The sequence below is a fragment of the Lepidochelys kempii genome, chromosome 7 (assembly GCF_965140265.1).
Source record: "Lepidochelys kempii isolate rLepKem1 chromosome 7, rLepKem1.hap2, whole genome shotgun sequence".
NCBI classification, from domain to species: domain Eukaryota; kingdom Metazoa; phylum Chordata; order Testudines; family Cheloniidae; genus Lepidochelys; species Lepidochelys kempii.
In genome coordinates, this window is record NC_133262.1 from 38,718,327 (window position 1) to 38,740,793 (window position 22,467).

Below are 22,467 nucleotides of genomic sequence, written 5' to 3' on the forward strand. Positions count from 1 at the left end.
CGGCGGGCGGTGCGCTCTGGCCCCGGGAGCGGCTTGGCCAGGGCCCGTGGCCTCAGGTCCGTCGCCGCAGGGTTAGAGCCTTGCTGGGTCCCGGCGCGCGTGGGGGTAAGTGCAGAGGGTGCAGGTGCCCGAGGAGGCCGGTTCGGCTGGTGCCTTGGTTCCTCCGTGGCTGCACCAGAGGAGCACTTGGACCTGGAGGGGGGGGTGCTCGGGGCTGGCTTGGGCTGTGCCCTAGGCTGGCCTTCCTGTCCCCCTTTGCTTCCGGCCCCCCAATTCCTGACTTCGCTCCGCTCCGGCTGTGCCTGCCCTGGGCCCCCTGGGCCTTCTCGCACCCCGGGCTACACCTGCCCTGTGTCTCTGGCTCCCCACGCCCGACTCTGCCACATCCCTCCTTTTGTCCTGGGCCCTTGGCTGCCTTTTGTGACCCCTTCCCTGGCCCATGAGCCTTCAGCTACTCCAGTGATGAGTGCAGTGCAAATGCTTGGGTAGTGTCCATGTCTTTGCCTTGCTATGGGGGCCAAGGGAGCATGGCTGTATTACTGCGGGCACTGACTGCAGCCACCTCTCTTCTGCATCCCACAGACTCCTCCTCTGTATAGTCCTGAGGAAATGTGAGCTGGGGAAGCTTTGAGCTTCCTGCATGTGCTGTGGTGTGGGGGATTTCCTAGCACAGAATATCTCCTGGGCTCCCTGGCAGTCATGCAACATACTGAGAAGGTTGGCCAGAGCTCTCCCTTGGTACCAAGGACCTAACTTGGGGATTGTAGCACGGCAAGCTCCATGTAGCGTGCATGTGGAAGGGACGCTCATCCTTTCTCTGTTCTTGTGTTGGCGTTCTTGTGCTACTGTGTAATGCTTGTGGTGTAATGGGAAGAGAATGCATTGATTCCATCTGGCATTGAAAACCTAAGTTTAGTTTCTGATGAAGTGAGCTGTAGCTCACGAAAGCTCATGCTCAAATAAATTGGTTAGTCTCTAAGGTGCCACAAGTACTCCTTTTCTTTTCTCAAACAAAGTGATTTCAGATGATTCCATCATCAGGGAAATTGGCAGCGTGGTGGAATGCTGGATTCTGAGGGGGGAATGCCAAGCAAACCTGCCTCACTTCTAAGCAGATCACTTTGCAGAATTTATTAGGACCAGTCATGCTATTAGTAATCCTAGTTACTAAATCCTAGTGAGGGTGGGAAGGAAAACTCCCCACCCTATTTCAGAAGGTGGGTTTTCTGTGATCCCCTCATCTTCCCTCTGATGTCCCGTACCTCTCAGAGCTTGTCTACACTGGCACTTTACAGGGCTGCAACTTTCTCGCTAAGGGGTGTGAAAAAATACCCCCCCGAGTGTAGCAAATTTCAGCGCTGTAAAGCATCTGTATAGACTGTGCACCAGCACTGGGAGCAGCGCTTTAACATTGCGAGTGTAGACTAGCCCTCAGTTCCATATAGGACTGACACCTCCTTGCAGACGAGGGGATGGATGGAACTTCTTCTGCAGGCCATCAGTGCCACTCCTGAGTCAGGCAGGAGTGTTACTAAGGGGATGCAAAGTGATTTTTTTTCATACCCCTTCCAACATCCATCTCTTGGAATGATTGTACTATTTCTACAATGCTCTCATGCTCTGCCAGTCTATGTGGAAGTGGTTGGAGATCCAAATTTTGCCCTGCAAACTGTTGGTCCCCATCATTTTAAATTAATATTTGAGTTGACACAGGGTGAAGGCTTACATACATGCGGAAGTTTCACTAGTTATACTGATACAATTATATCAATATATCTGTACCAGTCTAACTATCATTTTCAATGCTCTTATTCTGGAATAAGAGTGTTCACGTGGGAGTTACATTCATATAGCTATACTTGGCCAGCTTAATTCACACCTTGATTTAAACTTTGCTATGAAACTTAGAGGTATAACTTTCCCTTGCAGACAAGCCCTGAAATTTCTTCCGTAAAATGTGGTTCTATATTGAAAAGTAAGTCTGTAAGAATGCTTTTTGGATTCATTGTTTAAATCTAAGTGACTCTGTATAAAATATATTCCATTTATAGAGATTTCTCTCTATTTCCCAGTTGTGTGAACTCAGTCTGTGATTGGCATCATACTGAATTTGTTCTCCTCAGGCATAATTGGAAGTAATAATGTTCCACTGGCTAAACTATGATCCCAGTGATACCTGGGCAACCCTGTTGCCTTCAGTGAGCTTTCACATGTATAGCTGATGGGAATTTAGTAACTTTTTTCTATTGATACAAAATCCAGCTTACTTTAGCTGTGTTGGCTTTAGAAGGTGGACAGGTGTAAGAAGCAGGGAAAAAGTGATTTTTCCCCCCTGCTTCCACTAAAGTAAACAGGTATCACTAAGTAAGAAGGAGCTTGTTTTCTTTGGTTTTACAAAGTAACTTTTTTGAGTAGACCTACACTTTAACTGTCTGCCTCTATCTTTAAAGTGAGAGTGTGAGATTAAAGAGTCTCACTCAAAGTACAGGAAACTGTAGACATGGGAAGCTCGGGATGAAATTCTGTGGCCTGTCTTTATTATGCAGGAGATTAGATTAGTGACCTCTTTGGCCCTAGAATCTATAAAATCTGGCCTTAATGGTCCTTCTAGTCTTAAAATCTATAACTTAGATGAGAACATTTCTCTACAAATTTTCTTGGCCTATATTTTCCTGTTTGTCAGCTATTGAGGAAATTTGTCGTCAATAAGTTTTTTTTTCATCCTAGCTTCTCTTCTTGATCAATCCATTAATTAAATCCAAAACCTGCATTTGGGATCAGTCTGTTGGCATGGAAAATGTTGGAGGTCATAAATGCAACATTCTGGATCTGATTCTGTTAAGCACTCAGTAGACCATACATCCATCTACCTAAGGAAATTGACCAGATGATGTCAGCGGTTCTCAGCACTGAGCCCTGATCTATTCTTAAAATGTAGATCAGCTTAGCTACATCAGTCAGGGCATAGATTAAGCCAACCTAACCTCCCGTGTACGTGTGGCTAGGTCAGTGCTCAGAATAGTGGATTACTTACATCAGTGGAAAAATCCCTTCAGTCGATGGAGGAAGCATCTACGCTACGGCGCTAAACTAAAACAAGTGTGCTGTTATAGTGCCGATAGTGTAGGCATGCTTTGAGTTTCGTTGAAGTGGTCCTGAAAGCAGTTTAACTGGTAGTGTAGGTGAGCCCAAATAGTTTCAAGCATGGCTAATAGAGAGCTGGTAGAGCTTGGTGAATTTCTTAGTGTACTCAGGCCTTTCAGACTGTGTTGTAGGATCAAATAAGAAAAGCAGGGCTCTGAAGGTGGGAGGACTTTCTTCTTTAAACATGCATACCTTTGATAAATAGCAAATAAAATACATTTGGGAAAAAATGGACAGGCTAAGTAGATTGTTTTCTGATAAAGTTGAAAGTTCCCTACAAAGAAAAGGTTTTTAAATTCACCTTATTGTCACTATATATTGCAGGTGTCAGATCAGTGTATTATGTTACAGAAAGTGAGCTGCAGTATCTTCCAAAAACAGGACTATAACTATAAGAATGGAATTTCAGCTTTACTTTGAATTACATTGTTTTTGTTGGCTTATACTTCAAACATAGTTCCTAATAGTTTCCTTTTAAAAAGGTTACTTTATTAAAGGGGGATTGTGCACATCAAAAGAAGAAAATGATACAAGACAAGTTGAAAAGCTTAAAGACAAGAATCATAGTTACCAGCCTTAGAGTTGCTCATGCCAAGCCACTGGCCCTGTGGCCTGGACATGAGGAGGGAGCAGGGCCTTGTCAGATGCTCATCTGATGCTCCTGGAAGTTGGTTTGCAGAATCAGACCCCAAAGTTCTCACTTTCTAGAGTCCATTTTTATAGGAATTTCTTCCTATGCCAGTCTATGGGAATTGCTTCATCATGCTGTTGCTGAATCAATCAGCAGATGGCACATTCCTGACGGCTCCATGCTGCCAGATGTTATCTTGTTCTTTGGTTCTCCCATTCTTGAGGCTGTTGGGTGGATTCCAGTCTGCCCTCCGGGCGTCCTCTGGTTATTTCCACTTGACGCCTTCTTCAGCCGATGGACACTGGATTCTTAGGCTGGCACCTCCCTGATCATTCAGTTATTATCCACACCAAGCATCCATCCACATACATCCTCTATCTCTATTTTAATCACAATTGTTAACAAAGCGAGATGAATACAACAAAAGGGCGGGGAGTCTCTGGGTGCTGTTTCTGTTGTTACAGAGTATTGCTTTGAAGAACAGACTCTGTCTTAGAATGTACTAATGCAATTAGCAGCTTGCAAGTTTCACACATAGAGGGAGAGAAACAGTACCAAAAACCAAGAGATCTCTTAGTTTAAATTCCAGGGTATTACTAATTATGGGGAATCAAACTCATTTGTGATTTTAATACAGAACTTCTTTAGTATGGTCCAACACTAGCACAAGCATTATAAATGTTAGTTATTAAAATTTCCAACTCTCATCTTCTAATTTTACATTATTTAACTTGCAAAGAACCAAGCGGGTCTCAGGTATCTATCCAATGACCACATGAATACCAGGTTAGAAGGTCCAGTCTATAATCTGGAACACCCATTGTCAAAAGGTGGTTGTCTGTATATTTATTTTTGTTCAAGCACCAAAAATGGTAGTGTACATTGTAAAAAAACAGACTTGATCCTAATATTTTACATGAGATATTTACCCACCAAGATGACTTACAAGGAGCCACTGCTTACTCCCAGAAATTGATGTGTCTGATGGATTCATTAGATTGATCAAAGTATCAACAATTCTGTCTTGTTTAACTTGGTCTTTTAATTGTTTATGTGCTGTAATAATAGTTTAATCTATCATGGCATTGATTAGTGTTGGAAGAGGGGGAGAGATGATAAATATTGTAGTGGGAAAAAATGCAAGGAAAATGGGAAATTTATTGGCCTAAAATCAGTCATCGGTTATTACCCATTCAGTTTTATTAAATATTTAAATTGAGAGAGATTTGCTATGGAATCTGAATCATTCATGTATGATTCACGTGGATACCCAATTTATTGCTGAACATTTCTAAGACCAAATTTACTGCATTTATGAAAAAAAATCATAGGAAAAGCATACTTAGTTGTATCTTCCACTTCCAGAAAAGTGTGTTTGTGTGCTGAAAATGTATTGATCCATCTGACATTGAGAGAAAACAACATTTAAAAAAATGTTTCCCACTGAATGTAGGAATGTACCAACGTGTCTCAACCTTGACTTGGGGGGACCATCTCTGGGAGGAAAGAGGGTAGTATTTAAGGTTTCCATGCCCATTTGCTCTTTGGTTTCTCAAAACAAACTCTCAGTAAAAGTGATATCTCATTGTTATCCATTACATTAGGCTCCGCAGAGATCACCAACTCATTTCACATAGGCCACTAAAATTCTTTAAGCATGCATTCAGCCAAAAAGATGGTAGTAATTCAGGTCACTGTGAGAAGTGAATGAGAACCAGGCCCTAACTGGTGATGTAGCCTTGAAAAAGTCTCGGAACCTGTCTACTGAATTCCACAGCTCCTTCATTATGAAGAATTTGGAATCCTGTGAAACCTCAGACACTTTATCTTTTACATTTAACAACCATGGTACTTTAGTCAGATTATTTACCAGTGAGTGCCATATGGATGAATACAAATTCTAAATCTGAGGAATGTGCAGTTTAAACTCTGAAGTTTGAATGTAATGTGATGTGTGGGTCATTGTCATGAAGTCCTAGCTGATTTATATAAAACCTTGAAAGTAGCTTTACATATGGTCCTGAGTCACCTTGCTAATTTTTATAGTTTTACAATCACACTTTTTTTTATATCTATCAAAGTGTTTTTTCCCTTTTGCTGTGTAATTGAGACACACAGATTGACAGAGCAGAAAGAGAGAAATTGACTATGTACAAAAGTACTGCCGAAGTGTGATGAGTAAACTAGTGGGGGTAGGGGGGAAGATATCTATTTCTGTTCTAATCTATTTGTTACAATAATCTTAGTTGTTACTTAGATCAGTAGTAGGTACAAAGGATAAAATTCAGACAAATGTTATTAAGGTGATTGTGTCCCTTTAAATCTTACTGCGGTTTGGATCTTTCACCAAAACAGCAAAAATAGTAAGAACGTTTTAGCAATAAATTTCATAATAAGGCAGTGGCGCTGGAACAGTTTTTATAGTGAGGTTGCTGAGAGCCATTAAACCAAACATATATGATGGAAACCACGTCAAGCCAGGGGAGCTGCCTCACCCTGAGCTTTCAAACTTCTACTTTTTGACTACATGTGGAATGAAAGGTACTAGCTGGAAGGATTCCTTTCAATACCTTGCTTGTTCTTATCAGTAATCTGTACTGTTTTCCTTTCCTGAACAATGGGCCCATGTCGTCTTGTCTTGTCTTGTCTGTCTTTAGACTGAGATGTTTGCGACAAGAAGCATGCCTTGCTCTCTTTATAAAATACTCTGTAAATGTATGGCTTTATCTAGATAATTTTCAAGTAAGTTTCTAAAATTTATGTGGACAATCCAGACACATTTAACCATGCTAATGTTGAAAGTCTGCAGATCTCAATACTAAGAGTATCCCATTAAAGAAGTTCCCCTTTTCTAATGGACGTAACATTAGTATAGTATAATATTAACTTTCGCAAAATGCATTTCTGATTTTATTTATTTATTTTTATCGCTTCTGTAGGTCTCACCTATGAAATAAACTTTGAGAGATACTCAAGATAGTAATGTACTAAACACAGTTTTGCTGAAAGCTGTATGTTTTTAAAATATCTAATATCCTGAACAGAATCAATACCAGGTTCCTGTTACCTTCCCTCAATTTGGATTTGTGTCCCCAGTTAATAACCTTACTAAAAGTATGTTCCAGAAACGGGCTGAGCGTCTGCCATGCCAATGTCTTGAAAGTTACTGAAAAATTAAAAGCAAACTGTACTTTCAATATCAAATTATTCATAATATCGCCTGCACTATCAAAACGAGAGAGAAAAATGAACACTTCTTTTGCTAAAGGCTTAATAGAGGATTCAAGTTTTTTTTCCTTCAAATTTAGTACACAGGTTTGCATTTAGAGGCTTTTAACTATCACTTTTATACATCCACATAGTATATTAATTGGCAATTATAGTTCTATAACTTTGTCAATATGATTTTTGACTGCGTTGTGGGGGAGAGGGGGGCGGGCATTGGGTGCTCAGGCCCACAAACAACATGTCAGGAGGCAGATGAAGTGGTACTTTTAGTAATCCAATGGGAATAAAGAGGTAAGAAAAAGATGGGCCCTGTCAAGGTTCCTCCCCCACTCTGAACTCTAGGGTACAGATGTGGGGACCTGCATGAAAAACCTCCTAAGCTTATCTTTACCAGCTTAGGTCAAAACTTCCCCAAGGTACAAAATATTACACCCGTTATCCTTGGACTGGCCGCTACCACCACCAAACTAATACTGGTTACTGGGGAAGAGCTGTTTGGACGCCTCCTTCCCCCCCCAAAATACTTCCCAAAACCCTGCACCCCACTTCCTGGACAAGGTTTGGTAAAAAGCCTCACCAATTTGCCTAGGTGACTACAGACCCAGACCCTTGGATCTTAAGAACAATGAACAATCCTCCCAACACTTGCACCCCCCCTTTCCTGGGAAATGTTGGATAAAACGCCTCACCAATTTGCATAGGTGACCACAGACCCAAACCCTTGGATCTGAGAACAATGAAAAAGCATTCAGTGTTTTACAAGAAGACTTTTAATAAAAAATAGAAGTAAATAGAAATAAAGAAATCCCCCCTGTAAAATCAGGATGGAAGATATCTTACAGGGTAATTAGATTCAAAAACATAGAGAACCCCTCTAGGCAAAACCTTAAGTTACAAAAAAGATACACAGACAGAAATAGTTATTCTATTCAGCACAATTCTTTTCTCAGCCATTTAAAGAAATCATAATCTAACACATACCTAGCTAGATTACTTACTAAAAGTTCTAAGACTCCATTCCTGGTCTATCCCTGGCCAAGACGACTACAGACAGACACAGACCCTTTGTTTCTCTCCCTCCTCCCAGCTTTTGAAAGTATCTTGTCTCCTCATTGGTCATTTTGGTCAGGTGCCAGCGAGGTTACCTTTAGCTTCTTAACCCTTTACAGGTGAGAGGAGCTTTCCCCTGGCCAGGAGGGATTTCAAAGGGGTTTACCCTTCCCTTTATATTTATGACAGGCCCCATGGAGTCCGAGAGATAGAGAGGAGAGGTGAAAGCTGTGACACTAGAGAGGTGTGGTGGAGGTGGGAAGGTCTGTGTTATGATACAGGGAAAGTTCTACTGAAGATAAATTTTCCAGAACTAAAAACTGTTGATAAATGTTCCCTGCTAGGTTTTCTTATTCAAATTTAACAAGTCAGCTGTTTTTATGGACTCAGGCAAAATTTTATGCTTTTCATGTTTTGTTTGCACATGATTTGAGAGTAGTGGTTCTTAAACTTTTTTTCATGGACCACTTGAAAATTGCTGAGGGTCTTGGTGAACCACTTAATGATCTTTCCAAACGTTGTTTGTACCATTAGCTAACTATTGTAAAGCGCTTTGGATAAAAAAACCGTAATTATAATTAATGTTATTTTGTTCTACAAATAAAAGCACACAACTCTTATTTTAATATCAGTAGTCTTATCTTTCTAATGCAATGGATGTGCCCTCTCTCCCCCGCTGCGGCAGCCCCCAAGCTGGGAAGGAGAGGGGTCTCTCCCTCTCTTCCCTGCTGCGGCAGCCCCCAAGCTGGGAAGGAGAGGGGTCTCTCCCTCTCTCCCCCGCTGTGGCAGACCCCGAGCTGGGACTGGGAAGGAGGAGGGTCTCTGCCCCCACTGCAGCAGCCCCCAAGCTGGGGAATGTCGTCTCTTTCTCTGGTGGCCACAGCCCTGCGTGTCCCAAATTCCCCCCATCCTCTCTGCTCACCCCACTCCCCCTCCCCTTATTCCCACCAAGGCCACCACCTCGCCTTATATGTGCGTCTTTTCCAGGATCCAGGCACCTAATTAGTGGAGCCATGCCTGCGCATGGCCTTTCATTCTATCCTGTGCAGCGACTCAGGCATGCACCTTAGAGGGAACTATCCGTGGACCACCTGAATGGAGCTCTCAGACCACTGGTGGTCCACGGATCACAATTTGAGAACCTCTGTAATTTAGAGGATGAGAATCCATTTCATCATTTTTAAACTAGTGTACTTAGTTGTTTTCAGATGTTTTCCTTTTTCCTGTGAAATTAATGGGGGCAGGAAGGGACTCTGAATCTTCCATTGAAAATACATACTAGAGGTTTTAAAATTTACAACAGAAAGCGTTTTCCTCCCCACTCCTTCCCTTAATGCTTTAAAAACTTTAGGTTAGTTTTTATAGTCTTTGACATTATTTAGGCAGGGAGTGGGAGAGCAGAGGGATTTATTAGTAAAGTCAGGGAAAACTAGTCCCCAAACATATGTTTGTTGTTAAGCCTGTATACATGTGTTTGAGATTTCGCCTGCTGCCACCACCCTGCTTTGGTCAGGATTGGAAATGATATTTTAAAATAAAAGGATTCTTGTAATGGGATCACACTCTGCTTTTTGAAAAATCAATAGGAATTGTTAACAGCTTGAGCTTTTTACTGTCCTTTTGTTTACTTAGCACTGCTGCCTGCCCTCTTATTAAAAACGGACCTGTTAGCTACAGCTGGCTTGTGAATGAACTCTTTTAATTGATAACTGTCTAAGCCCTGGTCTACACTACAGGGTTAGGTAGAATTTAGCCACAGTAGGTCGATTTAAAAATGATTGTGTCTACACAACCAATCCCGTTCTGTTGACCTAAAGGACTCTTAAAATTGACTTCTGTACTCCTCCCTGGTGAGGGGAGTAGCGCTAAAATCAACCTTGCTGGGTCGAAATTTGGGGTAATGCAGACGCAATTCGACAGTATTGGCCTCCGGGAGCTATCCGAGAGTGCTCTAATTTGACCACTTTGGACAGCACTTTGTACACCGATGCACTAGCCAGGTACACAGGAAAAGCCCCGGGAGCTTTTGAATTTCATTTCCTGTTTGGTCAGCGTGGTGAACTCAGCAGCACAGGTGACCATGCAGTCCCCCCAGAATCGTAGAGCGTAGACTGTTTCTGTGCTCCCTCTATCATCTCCATCCCTGAGGTTATCGCAGATTAGAAGGTGAAAAAAACGCACTCACGATGACATGTTTTCCGAGCTCATGCAGTCCTCCCTCACTGATAGGGCACAGCTTAATGCATTGAGGCATTCAGTGGCAGAGGCCAGGAAAGCAGTAAGTGAGCATGAAGAGCATAGGCAGGAGGTGATGCTGAGGCTAATGGGGGAGCAAATGGACATGATGAGGCATCTGGTGGAGCTGCAGGAAAGCCAACAAGAGCACACCCCCCCCCGTTGCATCCATTGTATAACCGCCTGCCCTCCTCCTGAAGTTCCATATCCTCCTCACCCAGATGCCCAAGAACACGGGGGGGGGGAGGGGGGAGGCTTCTGGCACCCAGCCACTCCACTCCAGAGGATGGCCCAAGCACAGAAGGCTGTCATTCAAACAGTTTTGATTTGTAGTGTGGCTACAATGAGCAATGTGGCCTTGTCTTTCCCTCCTCCCCCACCCTACCCCACCCGGGCTACCTTGTCAGTTATCTCACTTTTTTTTTTAATTAATAAAGAAACAATAGTGACTTTATTTCCTTTGCCAGCTGTGATTGAAGGGGGGAGGGTGGTTGGCTTACAGGGAATTAAAATCAACAAAGGGGGAGGGTTTGCAGCAAGGAGAAACACACACGCAACTGTCACACCATAGCCTGGCCAATCATGAAACTGGTTTTCAAAGCCTCTCTGATGCGCAGCGCACCTACCTGTGCTTTTCTAATCGCCCTGGTGTCTGGCTGCTCAAAATTGGCCACTAGGCAATTTGCCTCAGTTTCCCACCTTGCCATAAATGTCTTCCCCCTTACTCTCACAGATATTATGGAGCACACAGCAAGCAGCAACAACAATGGGAATGTTGGTTGCGCTGAGGTCTAACCTAGTCAGCAAACAGTGCCAGCGAGCTTTTAAACATCCAAAAGCACATTCTACCGCCATTCCGCACTTGCTCAGCCTATAGTTGAACAGCTCCTTACTACTGTCCAGGCTGCCTGTGTACAGCTTCATGAGAAAGGGGTAGGCTGGGTCCCCAAGGATAACAACTGACATTTCAACATCCCCAACGGTAATTTTCTGATCTGGGAAGTAAGTCCCTTCTTGCAGCTGCTCGAACAGCCTGGAGTTCCTAAATATGCGAGCATCATACATCTTTCCCGGCCATCCCACATTGATGTCGGTGAAATGTCTCTTGTGATCCACCAGTGCTTGCAGCACCATTGAGAAATACCCCTTGCGGTTTACGTATTGGTTGGCGAGGTGGTCCGGTGCCAAGATAGAGCTATGTGTTCCGTCTGTCGCCCCACCACAGTTAGGGAACCCCATTGCAGCAAAGCCATCTACTATGACCTGCACATTTCCCAGAGTCACTACCCTTGATAACAACATCAGTGATTGCATTGGCTACTTGGATCACAGCAGTCTCCACAGTAGATTTGCCCACTCCAAATTGATTCCCGACTGACTGGTAGCAGTCAGGCTTTGGAAGCTTCCACAGGGCTATCACCACTTGCTTCTCAACTGTCAGGACAGCTCTCATCTTGGTATTCCCACGCTTAAGGTTGGGGGGAAAGCAACTCACAAAGTTCAAGGAAAGTGGCCTTACGCATGCGAAAGTTTCGCAGCCACTGTGAATCATCCCATACCCTCAACACTATGCTTGTTTGCCAGGCCCAGAATCGGCGTTCCACTCTATCAACCAGCTCTAGTGCCGCCATGATGTCCCAATTGCCACAGCCCGTGCTTTCAGGAACGTCTGTGTCCATGTCCTCCTCCCAATCGTCCTTGTGCTGGTGTCTCTTAGCCAGGTTCTGCACATACTGCAGGATAATGCGCAAGGTGTTTACAATGCTCACAACAGCAGCGGTGAGCTGAGGCATGTGCACGGGTAACCCAGGAAAAAAGGCGCAAAACGATTATCTGCCTTTGCTTTCATGGAGGTAGGGTGGGAGGGAGGGGACATGTACTGACGACATTTACCCAAAACCACCCGTGACAATGTTTTTGCCCCATCAGGCATTGGGAGCTTACCCCAGAATTCCAATGGGCAGCGGAGACTGCAGGAACTGTGGGATAGCTACCCACAGTGCACCGCTCCGCTGGCCACGGTATTGAGGAAGCATTCCGCTGACTTAATGCGCTTAGTGGGGACATACACAGTCGACTGTATAAAATCGACCTAATTTCATAGTGTACACATACAATCACATATTAGTCTTCTCTTTCATATCTTGTGTGTTTTATTTATATTGAAACTTTCTTTTTCAGTTTTGAAGACACTTTTAATATTAAGTTATTTAAAAGTGAAACATTAACAGGTTTTTGCATGGTATTTCTGTTGGATGGACTGTGTTAATTTGTGTGTATCTAGAAATATTATTTTACAGTGCTCACAGTTGTGCTAGGCAGGTACATCACAGTACCTATAAAGTACGTATGTCCCTTCCACAAGGAATTTTCAGATTAAGCTTGGGAATTTTGAATTTTACCTTTTAAAAGAATATAAGAATTGCCATACCGGGTCAGACCAGAGGTCCATCTATCCAGGGGCAAGAAACTCTTTAGAAGGCAGTTAAGGAAAGTTTCTTTCCTAATCCCCATATGCTAAATGTTGGCTTGTGCTCTGAAGATTTATATCAGTGTATATTTATGAAAGTAACAGCCACACAGGGAAATACAAAAATTCAGATTTGATTATACAACTGTGCATATTCTCAATATTAATTGGTAGTTGACTTTTTTTAAAAAAAATACCTTTGATAGAATAAAAATGTCTTGGTGGCTTTCCATCTTTGGATGGGTTTGTCTTTCACTTGGACAAGTGTGAATTAGGGGTCTAACTCTGTTGATGTCAGTGGAGTCACTCTTCTGTAAGTGATTGGGCATACTGACTTTTTTCCCGTCTTCAAACAAATTGCATCTTTGAATGTTGCTTTATGTTGCGGTTGACTGGGGTGGGAGGAAAGCAGCGGGAGGAAGAAAAGTTATAAGGGCCACAAAAACCAATCCAGTGTGAACTTAATATTCAGAGGGCAGCAAGCATCTGACTTCCTTGGTTCTTTTCTCCAGTTCCTTTTTGATTTTTTTTCAGTCATAAAGTATTTCGCTCTTCTGCAGAACCTGACACTTGCATAAATGCCCAACAGGCGGGATGACAGACTGTTTAGATACTAGGTTGCTTGTTTGGTTGTATGACTTTTAAAAGATCACAGTAGAAAGGATAAAAGAAGAGAGGGTTTGGGCGAGAGAAAGGGACAGAGAGAGACAAGTTCCACCCAAAGCATAGATGTGCATATCAATTCCCCAGTACTGAAATGCAGTCACATCTGGACTTGATGTGTGAAAGGATAATCTTGTGGGTAAAGCACAGGAATAGGATTCAGGAGACTGTGGGTTATTTCAGTTCTGCTACAAACTTGGTTTGATGTTGGGCAAGTAAGTCACTTAATTTTTCTGTACCTCAAATTCTCCATCTGTCAAAGGGAGATAATTATAGCCGCCTACCTCCCAGGGATGGAACTGAGATTCCCTGAGCAGAGGCATCTTGAAGTAAAAGGCATCTGTCCTCATGATTGTGTTCATCTTAATAAAATGGTGGCTGTTCCCTGGTGTTAATATATAATTGAAGCCAGCCTTATTTATTCTATATGTGATGGTATAATGTTTCTGAAAGTGATGTTTCCTTTTCCTTGTCTTACAGTAGTTTATATGGTGGTGTTTGTGTGTGTGTGTGTGTATATATATGTGTGTGTGTGTGTGTTTATAGGGAGTTAGATTTGTTATCTAATGACAAAGCAACTTCTCACCTCTTATAAACATAATTTTATGAAACTCTTAGAAAACCTGGCTCTTTTATATTATAGGATCCTGCCAGGAATGGAGACTCCATTGGATGTTTTGTCAAGAGCAGCATCTCTAGTACATGCTGATGATGAGAAACGTAAGTCTAAAATTTAATTCTGTGCTTCATCTCTGCCATTATTTTGGTGCAGCCATTTTACTTTTGCATATTGGATCTCAGTTTAGGTGTTGGATTAATTAGTCTTTCTCAGTTTTCTGTATCTAAGGTTTATAGAGGAAAAATTTCAAAAGTGCCACTGTAATTTAAGTGTACAAATGGGACTTGTGCTCTGAAATCCCCTAGGCACTCTTCATGAGCTCCTTCATAGTCTCCCAAAAGGAAAAACCGAACAATGCATTTTTAACATCTAGTGTCCAAGAAACCAAACATTCCTGATTTTTGGTATGCGCTCAAGGTTTCAGAGGAGCATGTTCCTCTTTCTGCTCTTGGGTAGTAAATTGATGTGGAGTCTCTGACAAACTAAGGACTCTTTCATCTCTGATGTATGTTAGGTCCATCCCCTAAGAAGCTCACAGGTACTCAGCCAATGAAGATGGGCCACAAAACTTCCTTTTCAGTGTTCAAAAAACACCTATCACTATTATACTCGATATCTGCCAGTATTCACTACTTACTACTTTAAGATAAAAGTCAAAGCCTTTTTTTGTAATGTAGTGAAATAACATGTTTTATTCACTCTCCAACCTACCTTTTATATCCAATTGACTCTTCTTAAAAACACTTCAGAATTCAAGGAAAAGATAATGGTTGACAAAAAGCAGAGAGATTATCTCTGTTAAGCTTGGGAGAGCTGTAAAAAGTGTACTAAGACCTATTCCACAATACATTCATTTGACTGCAGGTTTAAATGCATTTAATTTGGAATTTTGTATTGTGGGTTAAGTATAGATAAGTGGTTTCTTCTCTGAAGATCATGCTACCTGAAGTAGGGACCCATTTGTCAATTGGATGCTTGACATAGAGGTACATTTGAAATTCTGTTTGGTGAATATAGGGTTTTTGTAAAACTTGTTAGAAAAGATTACAGCATAACTGGCATTGTTTAGTGTGATTGAGCATTTGTCAGGGTCAGTGCTTTGCATCTTTTCCATACCATCTTCCTGTGGTACAACAGGGAGAAAAGAAAAAATTCAGGACACCCTACCATTAAAAGGGATGGTGTACCTGACCCTCAGGTGAAGAACTCGTGATCTAGAAAACTTTATACTTACTGTTTGTAAAATGAATAAATGTAAAAAAAAATCTTTTGCCTAGCAATGAAAACAGAAAAATAGACAAAGAACACAAAGGAAGTGCAGTATGTGTATTTAGACTTAGGTAACCATTAAGTGATGATTTTTGTGGGTTTTTTTTTATATGCTTCCAGAAAGCAAATCCACTTTCAAGCAAACTATTAAAAAAGGATGTGTTAATATGAATTAGGATACAAGTAAACAAAAGCAAAATAATTTATTAACAGTCTAAAGCAATTTTTTATATATGTGAAGAACACAAAACTGAGACACACTGGCAACTTGCATCAAAAATGATTTGGCTCCCACATGAGGGGATGAGAGGAAGATGGAACTACATGAAAGAAAAATAGCACATAACTTTCTCATTTGTTTTCATAGAATATAACATGTTTTAAAATATGCACATGTAAATTGTGCCTCATTAATATTTTGTAGCCTTCATCTTTTCCCTTGACAGTCATATTTTGACATTCCATAAATTCAGCAGTGTCTCTACAGAAATGGACTTCAAAGTTCTATAGAGGCATATTTAACCCTATTCTGTACACATTAAGCAATACATTCAGCTAGCTTAAATTAGCAGTGTAACACCCTTGAAGATAAGGATCTGGTCCAGAAACTTAGTTTGGAAGTATGAAACCTCCTCTTAGCAGTATAGGTATTTTTTATAATCCTGACCTCATTTAATTAATTATATTATTTATGAAATAAGCAATGGAACACACATACAGAAATTGCTAATTCAAAGACTCATAAATTTGAAATATGGATTTTTACTATAAAAGCTACGTTATTACTGAAGCAATGTACTTTTTGTGGCTGTTAATGATAAATTCTGATCACGGCTCCTGAAACTCCGCAATCCTTCAAAGCTAATTTCTTCACAAAGGGTAAAATAATTTTCAGTGAACTCTGCTTTGCTGATAGCATGTTAACTCTCATAATTCTGTATCTTCAAAATGTGAAGTCAGTTGCAGAATTCCAAGAGAACCTAATTTTGACCTTTGTTCCTGTGTATCTAATGTCGAAGGATCATACTGTGACCCATTAGAATGTTTCCAGAAATGAAGATTCCACACACGTGAGCCTCTGTAGTTGTTGACTTGGGTTTGTTTTGTGATGTGGATTCACTGAAGGGGTTGTCATAACCTATATGTAAGGGGGGAATAGTCCCGCTATCGTGGGGAACTTTCCTGGCTTCTGCACTACCCCGGTGAAGTGGGCTAGCAAAAGGATCTGAGTCCTCGTTCCCACTTCCTTTACCCAGTGGCCTCCCTGCCCTTGAGGACTCCCCTTCCACTCTCCTGTCTGGCAGAGTCCTTGTAACCCCAACAAGGCTGGGCCCAGGATTCCTGGGGGGCTCGACCCCCAACCCTGCTATGGTCACCTAGGACAGGGGCTAGCGTGTCCCCACTCCGGGGTACTCTTTCTGCACTGGGCACTTCTCTGATCCACTGACCATTACATACAAGCTAAAGCAAATGCAAGTTATTTAATCAACAATTAAATTTAAAAAGAATAAGGGAAAATGAGAAAGGTTAAAGGTCAGCCCGCTCTGTGGCAGGGAACATCACAAACAGTGTCTCTGGGATGTCCGGGCAGTTCACAGTCTGTTCCTTGTAAGTCCCAGGGCCTTCTTCTCAGGCCCTGGCTGTGCTACAGGGATGCTGTGGGTTGGACACTCGCTCTGGTGGTAGCCACAGGCTTTAGGTGGCAGGGCCCTTCTTCCCAGCGCTGCCCCTGCCCTGTCAGGGTTACCAATCCCCCTCTGAGTCTGGTCTGCAGAGCCTCCTGGCTGAGGCGTCTCACTGTGCTGGGTCCACTGCCCAGGGTCCCCCCTCACTCTCCCCAGCTGCTCATGACACCCGACTCCAGACCGCTCCAGCCCCAGCTCCACTCTGTCTTAGCTCCAGCTCCCTGGGCTGCTTCTCTGGCCCCTCTGGCTCTGGTCACTGCAGCTCTCCTCCCAGGGCAAGTCTGCTCTCTCTGGGCTGTGCCTCTGGCTTTGGGGCTGCAGTTCTGCTCTCTCTGGGCTGCTTTTCTGGTCCCTCTGGATCTGGCACAGCTCTGCTCCCCAGCTTAGCTTGGGCCCTCTGCTTTCTCCTTAGCCTGGCCCCACTCTGTCTGACCCAGGCAAGTCCAGCTCACATGGAGGACGGGACCTCCCTGGCCTCCTGATTCCCTGATTAGCCTGCCTGCCCTGTCATTCAGGCTGACCTGGAGCATTGGCTTCTCCCCATTGTTCCTGGGAGCTGTCAGTCTAAGGGTCCTGATTCCCCATCGTCCCTTCCCCCTTTTTAGTACTGGGAGCTAGCAACTAAAACACCCTCACTGAATGTTAGTGAGGGGGCAACAGTCCCCTTACACATATTGATATCACAGATGTAGGCTGCATTATTTAGCCATAAGCACTTGATTTTCTTTCGACTGCTTCTTTAACATGGGTGCCTGATGTTAACACCATAAAGGATGTCAATTGCTAATCGAAGGTGGCTGTGTTGCCATTCATACAGGGAAGATTAAAAATAGAATCACAAAGGGTAGTATGATTGGGTTTAGAAGGGCATTTTGAATATGCCAAGTAGTAGCCACACGGTGTAGAACAGATTGTTCTCCCCACTGGTTTAGTAACTTTGTTTTTAGTAGAGCATGTGGTGGGTGGTATTACAGTAGAACCTCAGAGTTATCGACACTGTGGGAATGGAGGTTGTTCATAACTCTGAACAAATCATTATATTGGTTCTTTCAAGAGTTTACAACTGAACATTCACTTAATACAGCTTTGAAACTTTACTGTGCAGAAGAAAAATGCTGCTTTCCGTTTATCTTGTTTCGTAGTTTATGTTTAATATAGTGCTGTACTAAATTTACTTTTTAAATTTTTTTTTCCCGTCTCTGCTGCTGCCTGATTGAGTACTTCAAGTTTAAAATGAGGTGTGAGGTTGACTGGTCAGTTCATAACTCTGGTGTTCGTAACTCTGATGTTTTACTGTACAATGTGAGACTGGTCAGCATCTGACGACCATTGCTCCTAATGCTGACCACAGGCACTAGCCTAAGCAGATGCTGACAAGAGAATCTGGTGTTCTAGATTTTAAATTGCTTTTGTGAATAGTTGGTGGTCTATAACAAAGTCCTGTTGCCAAATCACAGAATGCTCAGAGCTCTCAATATGACATCACCTTGTGAGAGGAATGAAACTTTTCTTTTTCTGTCTTTTAATTGTATTTTTATTGCATTAATCCACATATTTTTCTTGGAAAGTGAAGGCTGATTCTCTCTGTTAACTGAAACAAAGCTTTACCGATTCTAATCAGGTCATTAAAATAATTACAATTGAAAATAAAATCACTGCCAATATGCAGCTCAGAAGGCTTGGGGATTTGGAGTGTTCACAAACAGTCAAGATCATGCAAATTCAGTATCACAGAAGTTTGGTCTAATGTCTTAGGATGTGAAGCTATATAGTTTAACAAATTGTTGGGTCTTAGTATATAACATTAATTTATCTTGATTCTTCGTCTCCTTACATTACAAAGATAATGTAATCCACCCCATCATATTGGGATGCCTTCTTGGGCCAATAGAATCATAGAATATCAGGGTTGGAAGGGACCTCAGGAGGTCATCTAGTCCAACCCCCTGCTCAAAAGCAGGACCCATCCCCAATTAAATCATCCCAGCCAAGGCTTTGTCAAGCCTGACCTTAAAAACTTCTAAGGAAGGAGATTCCACCACCTCCCTAGGCAACGCATTCCAGTGTTTCACCACCCTCCTAGTGAAAAAGTTTTTCCTAATATCCAACCTAAACCTCCCCCACTGCAACTTGAGACCATTACTCCTTGTCCTGTCCTCTTCCACCACTGAGAATAGTCTAGAACCATCCTCTCTGGAACCACCTCTCAGGTAGTTGAAAGCAGCTATCAAATCCCCCCTCATTCTTCTCTTCCGCAGACTAAACAATCCCAGTTCCCTCAGCCTCTCCTCATAAGTCATGTGTTCCAAACCCCTAATAATTTTTGTTGCCCTTCACTGGACTCTTTCCAATTTATCCACATCCTTCTTGTAGTGTGGGGCCCAAAACTGGACACAGTACTCCAGATGAGGCCTCACCAATGTCGAATAGAGGGGGACGATCACGTCCCTCGATCTGCTCGCTATGCCCCTACTTATACATCCCAAAAGCCTTCTTGGCAACAAGGGCACACTGCTGACTCATATCCAGCTTCTCGTCCACTGTCACCCCTAGGTCCTTTTCCGCAGAACTGCTGCCTAGCTATTCGGTCCCTAGTCTGTAGCTGTGCATTGGGTTCTTCCGTCCTAAGTGCAGGACCCTGCACTTATCCTTATTGAACCTCATCAGATTTCTTTTGGCCCAATCCTCCAATTTGTCTAGGTCCCTCTGTATCCTATCCCTGCCTTCCAGCGTATCTACCACTCCTCCCAGTTTAGTATCATCCGCAAATTTGCTGAGAGTGCAATCCACACCATCCTCCAGATCATTTATGAAGATATTGAACAAAACCGGCCCCAGGACCGACCCCTGGGGCACTCCACTTGACACCGGCTGCCAACTAGACATGGAGCCATTGATCACTACCCGTTGAGCCCGACAATCTAGCCAACTTTCTACCCACCTTATAGTGCAATACCATTTGTCCTTGCCAAAAAATATTTAAACAGTGTAACTTTCAAAAACATCAGGTACATCAAAGAAATGCAGGAGTTCTTGCCTACTAATGATGAATTAAAGAGGAGCAAGAGTCTTGAGAAAATTATCTTAACAATGTTTTTGAGTTGGTTGGTTGATCTTTTGAAGTAACTTGCACACTTGTAGAAGGTGCAGAAGCTTTAAAGCAGTTTTCATTGGATGCTTTTGTTTGAACTCTTTTAATAATGTGAATTCCTTGAAGTTTTAGTTATATCTACGGTGGTTCAACATCTACTTGAGCAGATGCTGTGGTTTGGATTTTAAAGTCTGTGGGGCTGGAATCTTGAGTTGGATTTAGGTAAGAAATCTGAAGTGACGTTACTTACACTTTGGCTTCTTCAGTGTTCCTTGCACTAATTTACATCCTCTTAGAGGTACCAATTAGAGGTATTGAGTTTTACACGCCTTTTACAACATATCACTTGCATCACCTCTGAATTTGACCCACTGAGTGAAAGGAAGTCTTAGTGGGTGTAACCAATGGTGATCTGGAACCAATTCGCACCGGTTCGCTGGAACCGGTTGTTAAATTTAGAAGCCCTTTTAGAACCGGTTGTCTCGCGAAGGACAACTGGTTTTAAAAGGGCTTCTAAATTTAACCACTGGCCAAAAGTGGTGCCTTAGGCGCTGACTGCATGGGTGCTCTGGGGCTGGAGCACCCTCGGGAAAATTTGGTGGGTGCAGCACCCCTCCCCGCCCCAGCTCACCTCCGCTCCACCTCCACCCCTGAGTTATGCTCCACCGTGCTCTGCTTCTCCGCCCCTCCCCCCTGGCTTCCCGCGAATCAGCTGTTCACGTGGGAAGCCTGGGAGTGCTGAGAAGCAAGCGGCAGCTTCGGACTCAGGCTCAAGGAGGCGGAGCGGAGGTGAGCTGGGGCGGAGGGGAGGGGGCGCGAGGAGGGCCGCCCATGCCGCAGCAGGTAACCAGTGGGGTGCGCAGGGGAACCTCCCCCCGCCCCAGCTTGCCACTCTGGGTCTGAGCGCGAAGTCGCAGCTTGCTTCTCAGCCCTCCCAGGCTTCCCGCGTGAACAGCTGATTCGTGGGAAGCCGGGGGGAGGGTAGAGAAGCAGAGTGGGGCGGAGGTGAGCTGGGGCTGAACCGGCGGAGGTGAACCGGAGGGAACCGGTTGTTAAGATTTTGGCAGCTCATCAGTGGGTGTAACTTGCATGTCAAGGAACCAAAGGAGGAGAGTGGACCAAGAAAAAACTTCTAGTAGGATGGCATAAGTAGCTCTAATGATCCACTTTAACTTACACGTTCACCTCGTTTGTCTATAATTTACTCAGACTTCCTTAAATATTGCTAAAAGGGTGTTGTTAGATCTAAGTTAGTCTGAGTGTGAGGAATACAGCTTACACCACTGAATATACTCTAAATTTGGCCCATTATCTTCATGCTTGTCAGTAAGGTGCCTAACTTATTCTCGGTGCTCCACAAAAAATAAATAAATATTGCTGTTGGTTAACACATCTACACTGCACCAGTACTCTGTACTGAATATTTATACATAATGGAAAATCTGTAAAGTGTTTGTTACAGTGAAGATTGCTCTGAATGGAATCTTCTTATTTTGTCTTAAATCAAGTTTTCTAGTTATTCATAGTCTGACTGAATCACTGCATTTTTATTTGTTAAAATTATTTTTTATAATGTATCTACTAACTTGTGGTTACTTTACTGCTGGTTCATTGGTGTAGAGTCTAATAGGTTCCTTTTTTCATTTTTGTTTTGTGTCATTGACAAATGAACCACATCACATTTAGTTTCCCGTTTCCCAATTTTGAACAGGGATTCCAAATGTGTTATCTTTCCTGAAACATGTTCCTGCCCGAAATTGATTCTTTAGTTTTGCTTTAGTACTGGAATAGAATTGTGTGTAACTGACAAATGCTGGCTTTTATCGTCAAGATTTAATTTTGCTTACAAATGGAGAACAAATGAAATATAGCCTGATAATACTATATAGAAATGGCAATAGCAATTATCAAATAGCTATTCATTAGATTTCAGTGAAGAAGTAAACTTGTTCATAAAAGTAATTTTACTGCGCATCAACCAGGTATTCTTATCTAATCAGTTTGTTTTATAATCCTGGAAAACAGCTGACTGACTACACACCTGGTATGCAAAATGGGCAAATAATATTGTCTGAGGAATTAAAGACACTATTCATCTTAACTAGTCTCATGCAAAATTGCTTACCTCCGGAGCAGTTTTCCACTGTAGGCAATTAAAATTCCTCTGATCTTTTTTTTACCTTCTCTTCCAACTATTTGATTTTGCAGAGAGAAATATATACACGCATGTGCATGTGTGTAATGCATAGTAAATTTTTTTTTAAAGCAAAAATAGCTTAGACTTTTTATGCCTCTAGTTCAGGCATAATCAAGCTCAAACTATTGGAGCTTTCCCATCCCATCTATACCTGTCTACCATAATTTTTATTTCCTTTTCACTTA

At 42.6% G+C, this 22,467-nt stretch overlaps 1 protein-coding gene across 3 annotated transcripts in view; it reads left to right on the forward strand.

Annotated features, from left to right (window-relative positions):
- The window catches only part of VGLL4 (vestigial like family member 4), a 161,473-nt gene that overhangs the window by 332 nt on the left and 138,674 nt on the right, over positions 1-22,467 (forward strand). For 2 of the 3 annotated variants that reach the window (XM_073352301.1, XM_073352305.1), the window contains exon 2: positions 14,065-14,141. In XM_073352301.1, the coding sequence (XP_073208402.1) occupies positions 14,124-14,141 (18 nt within the window). In that variant the 5' untranslated portion in view covers positions 14,065-14,123. Of the gene's footprint in view, position 1; positions 106-14,064; positions 14,142-22,467 lie in introns of those variants that run through there. The other variant, XM_073352302.1, reaches the window with a different exon arrangement.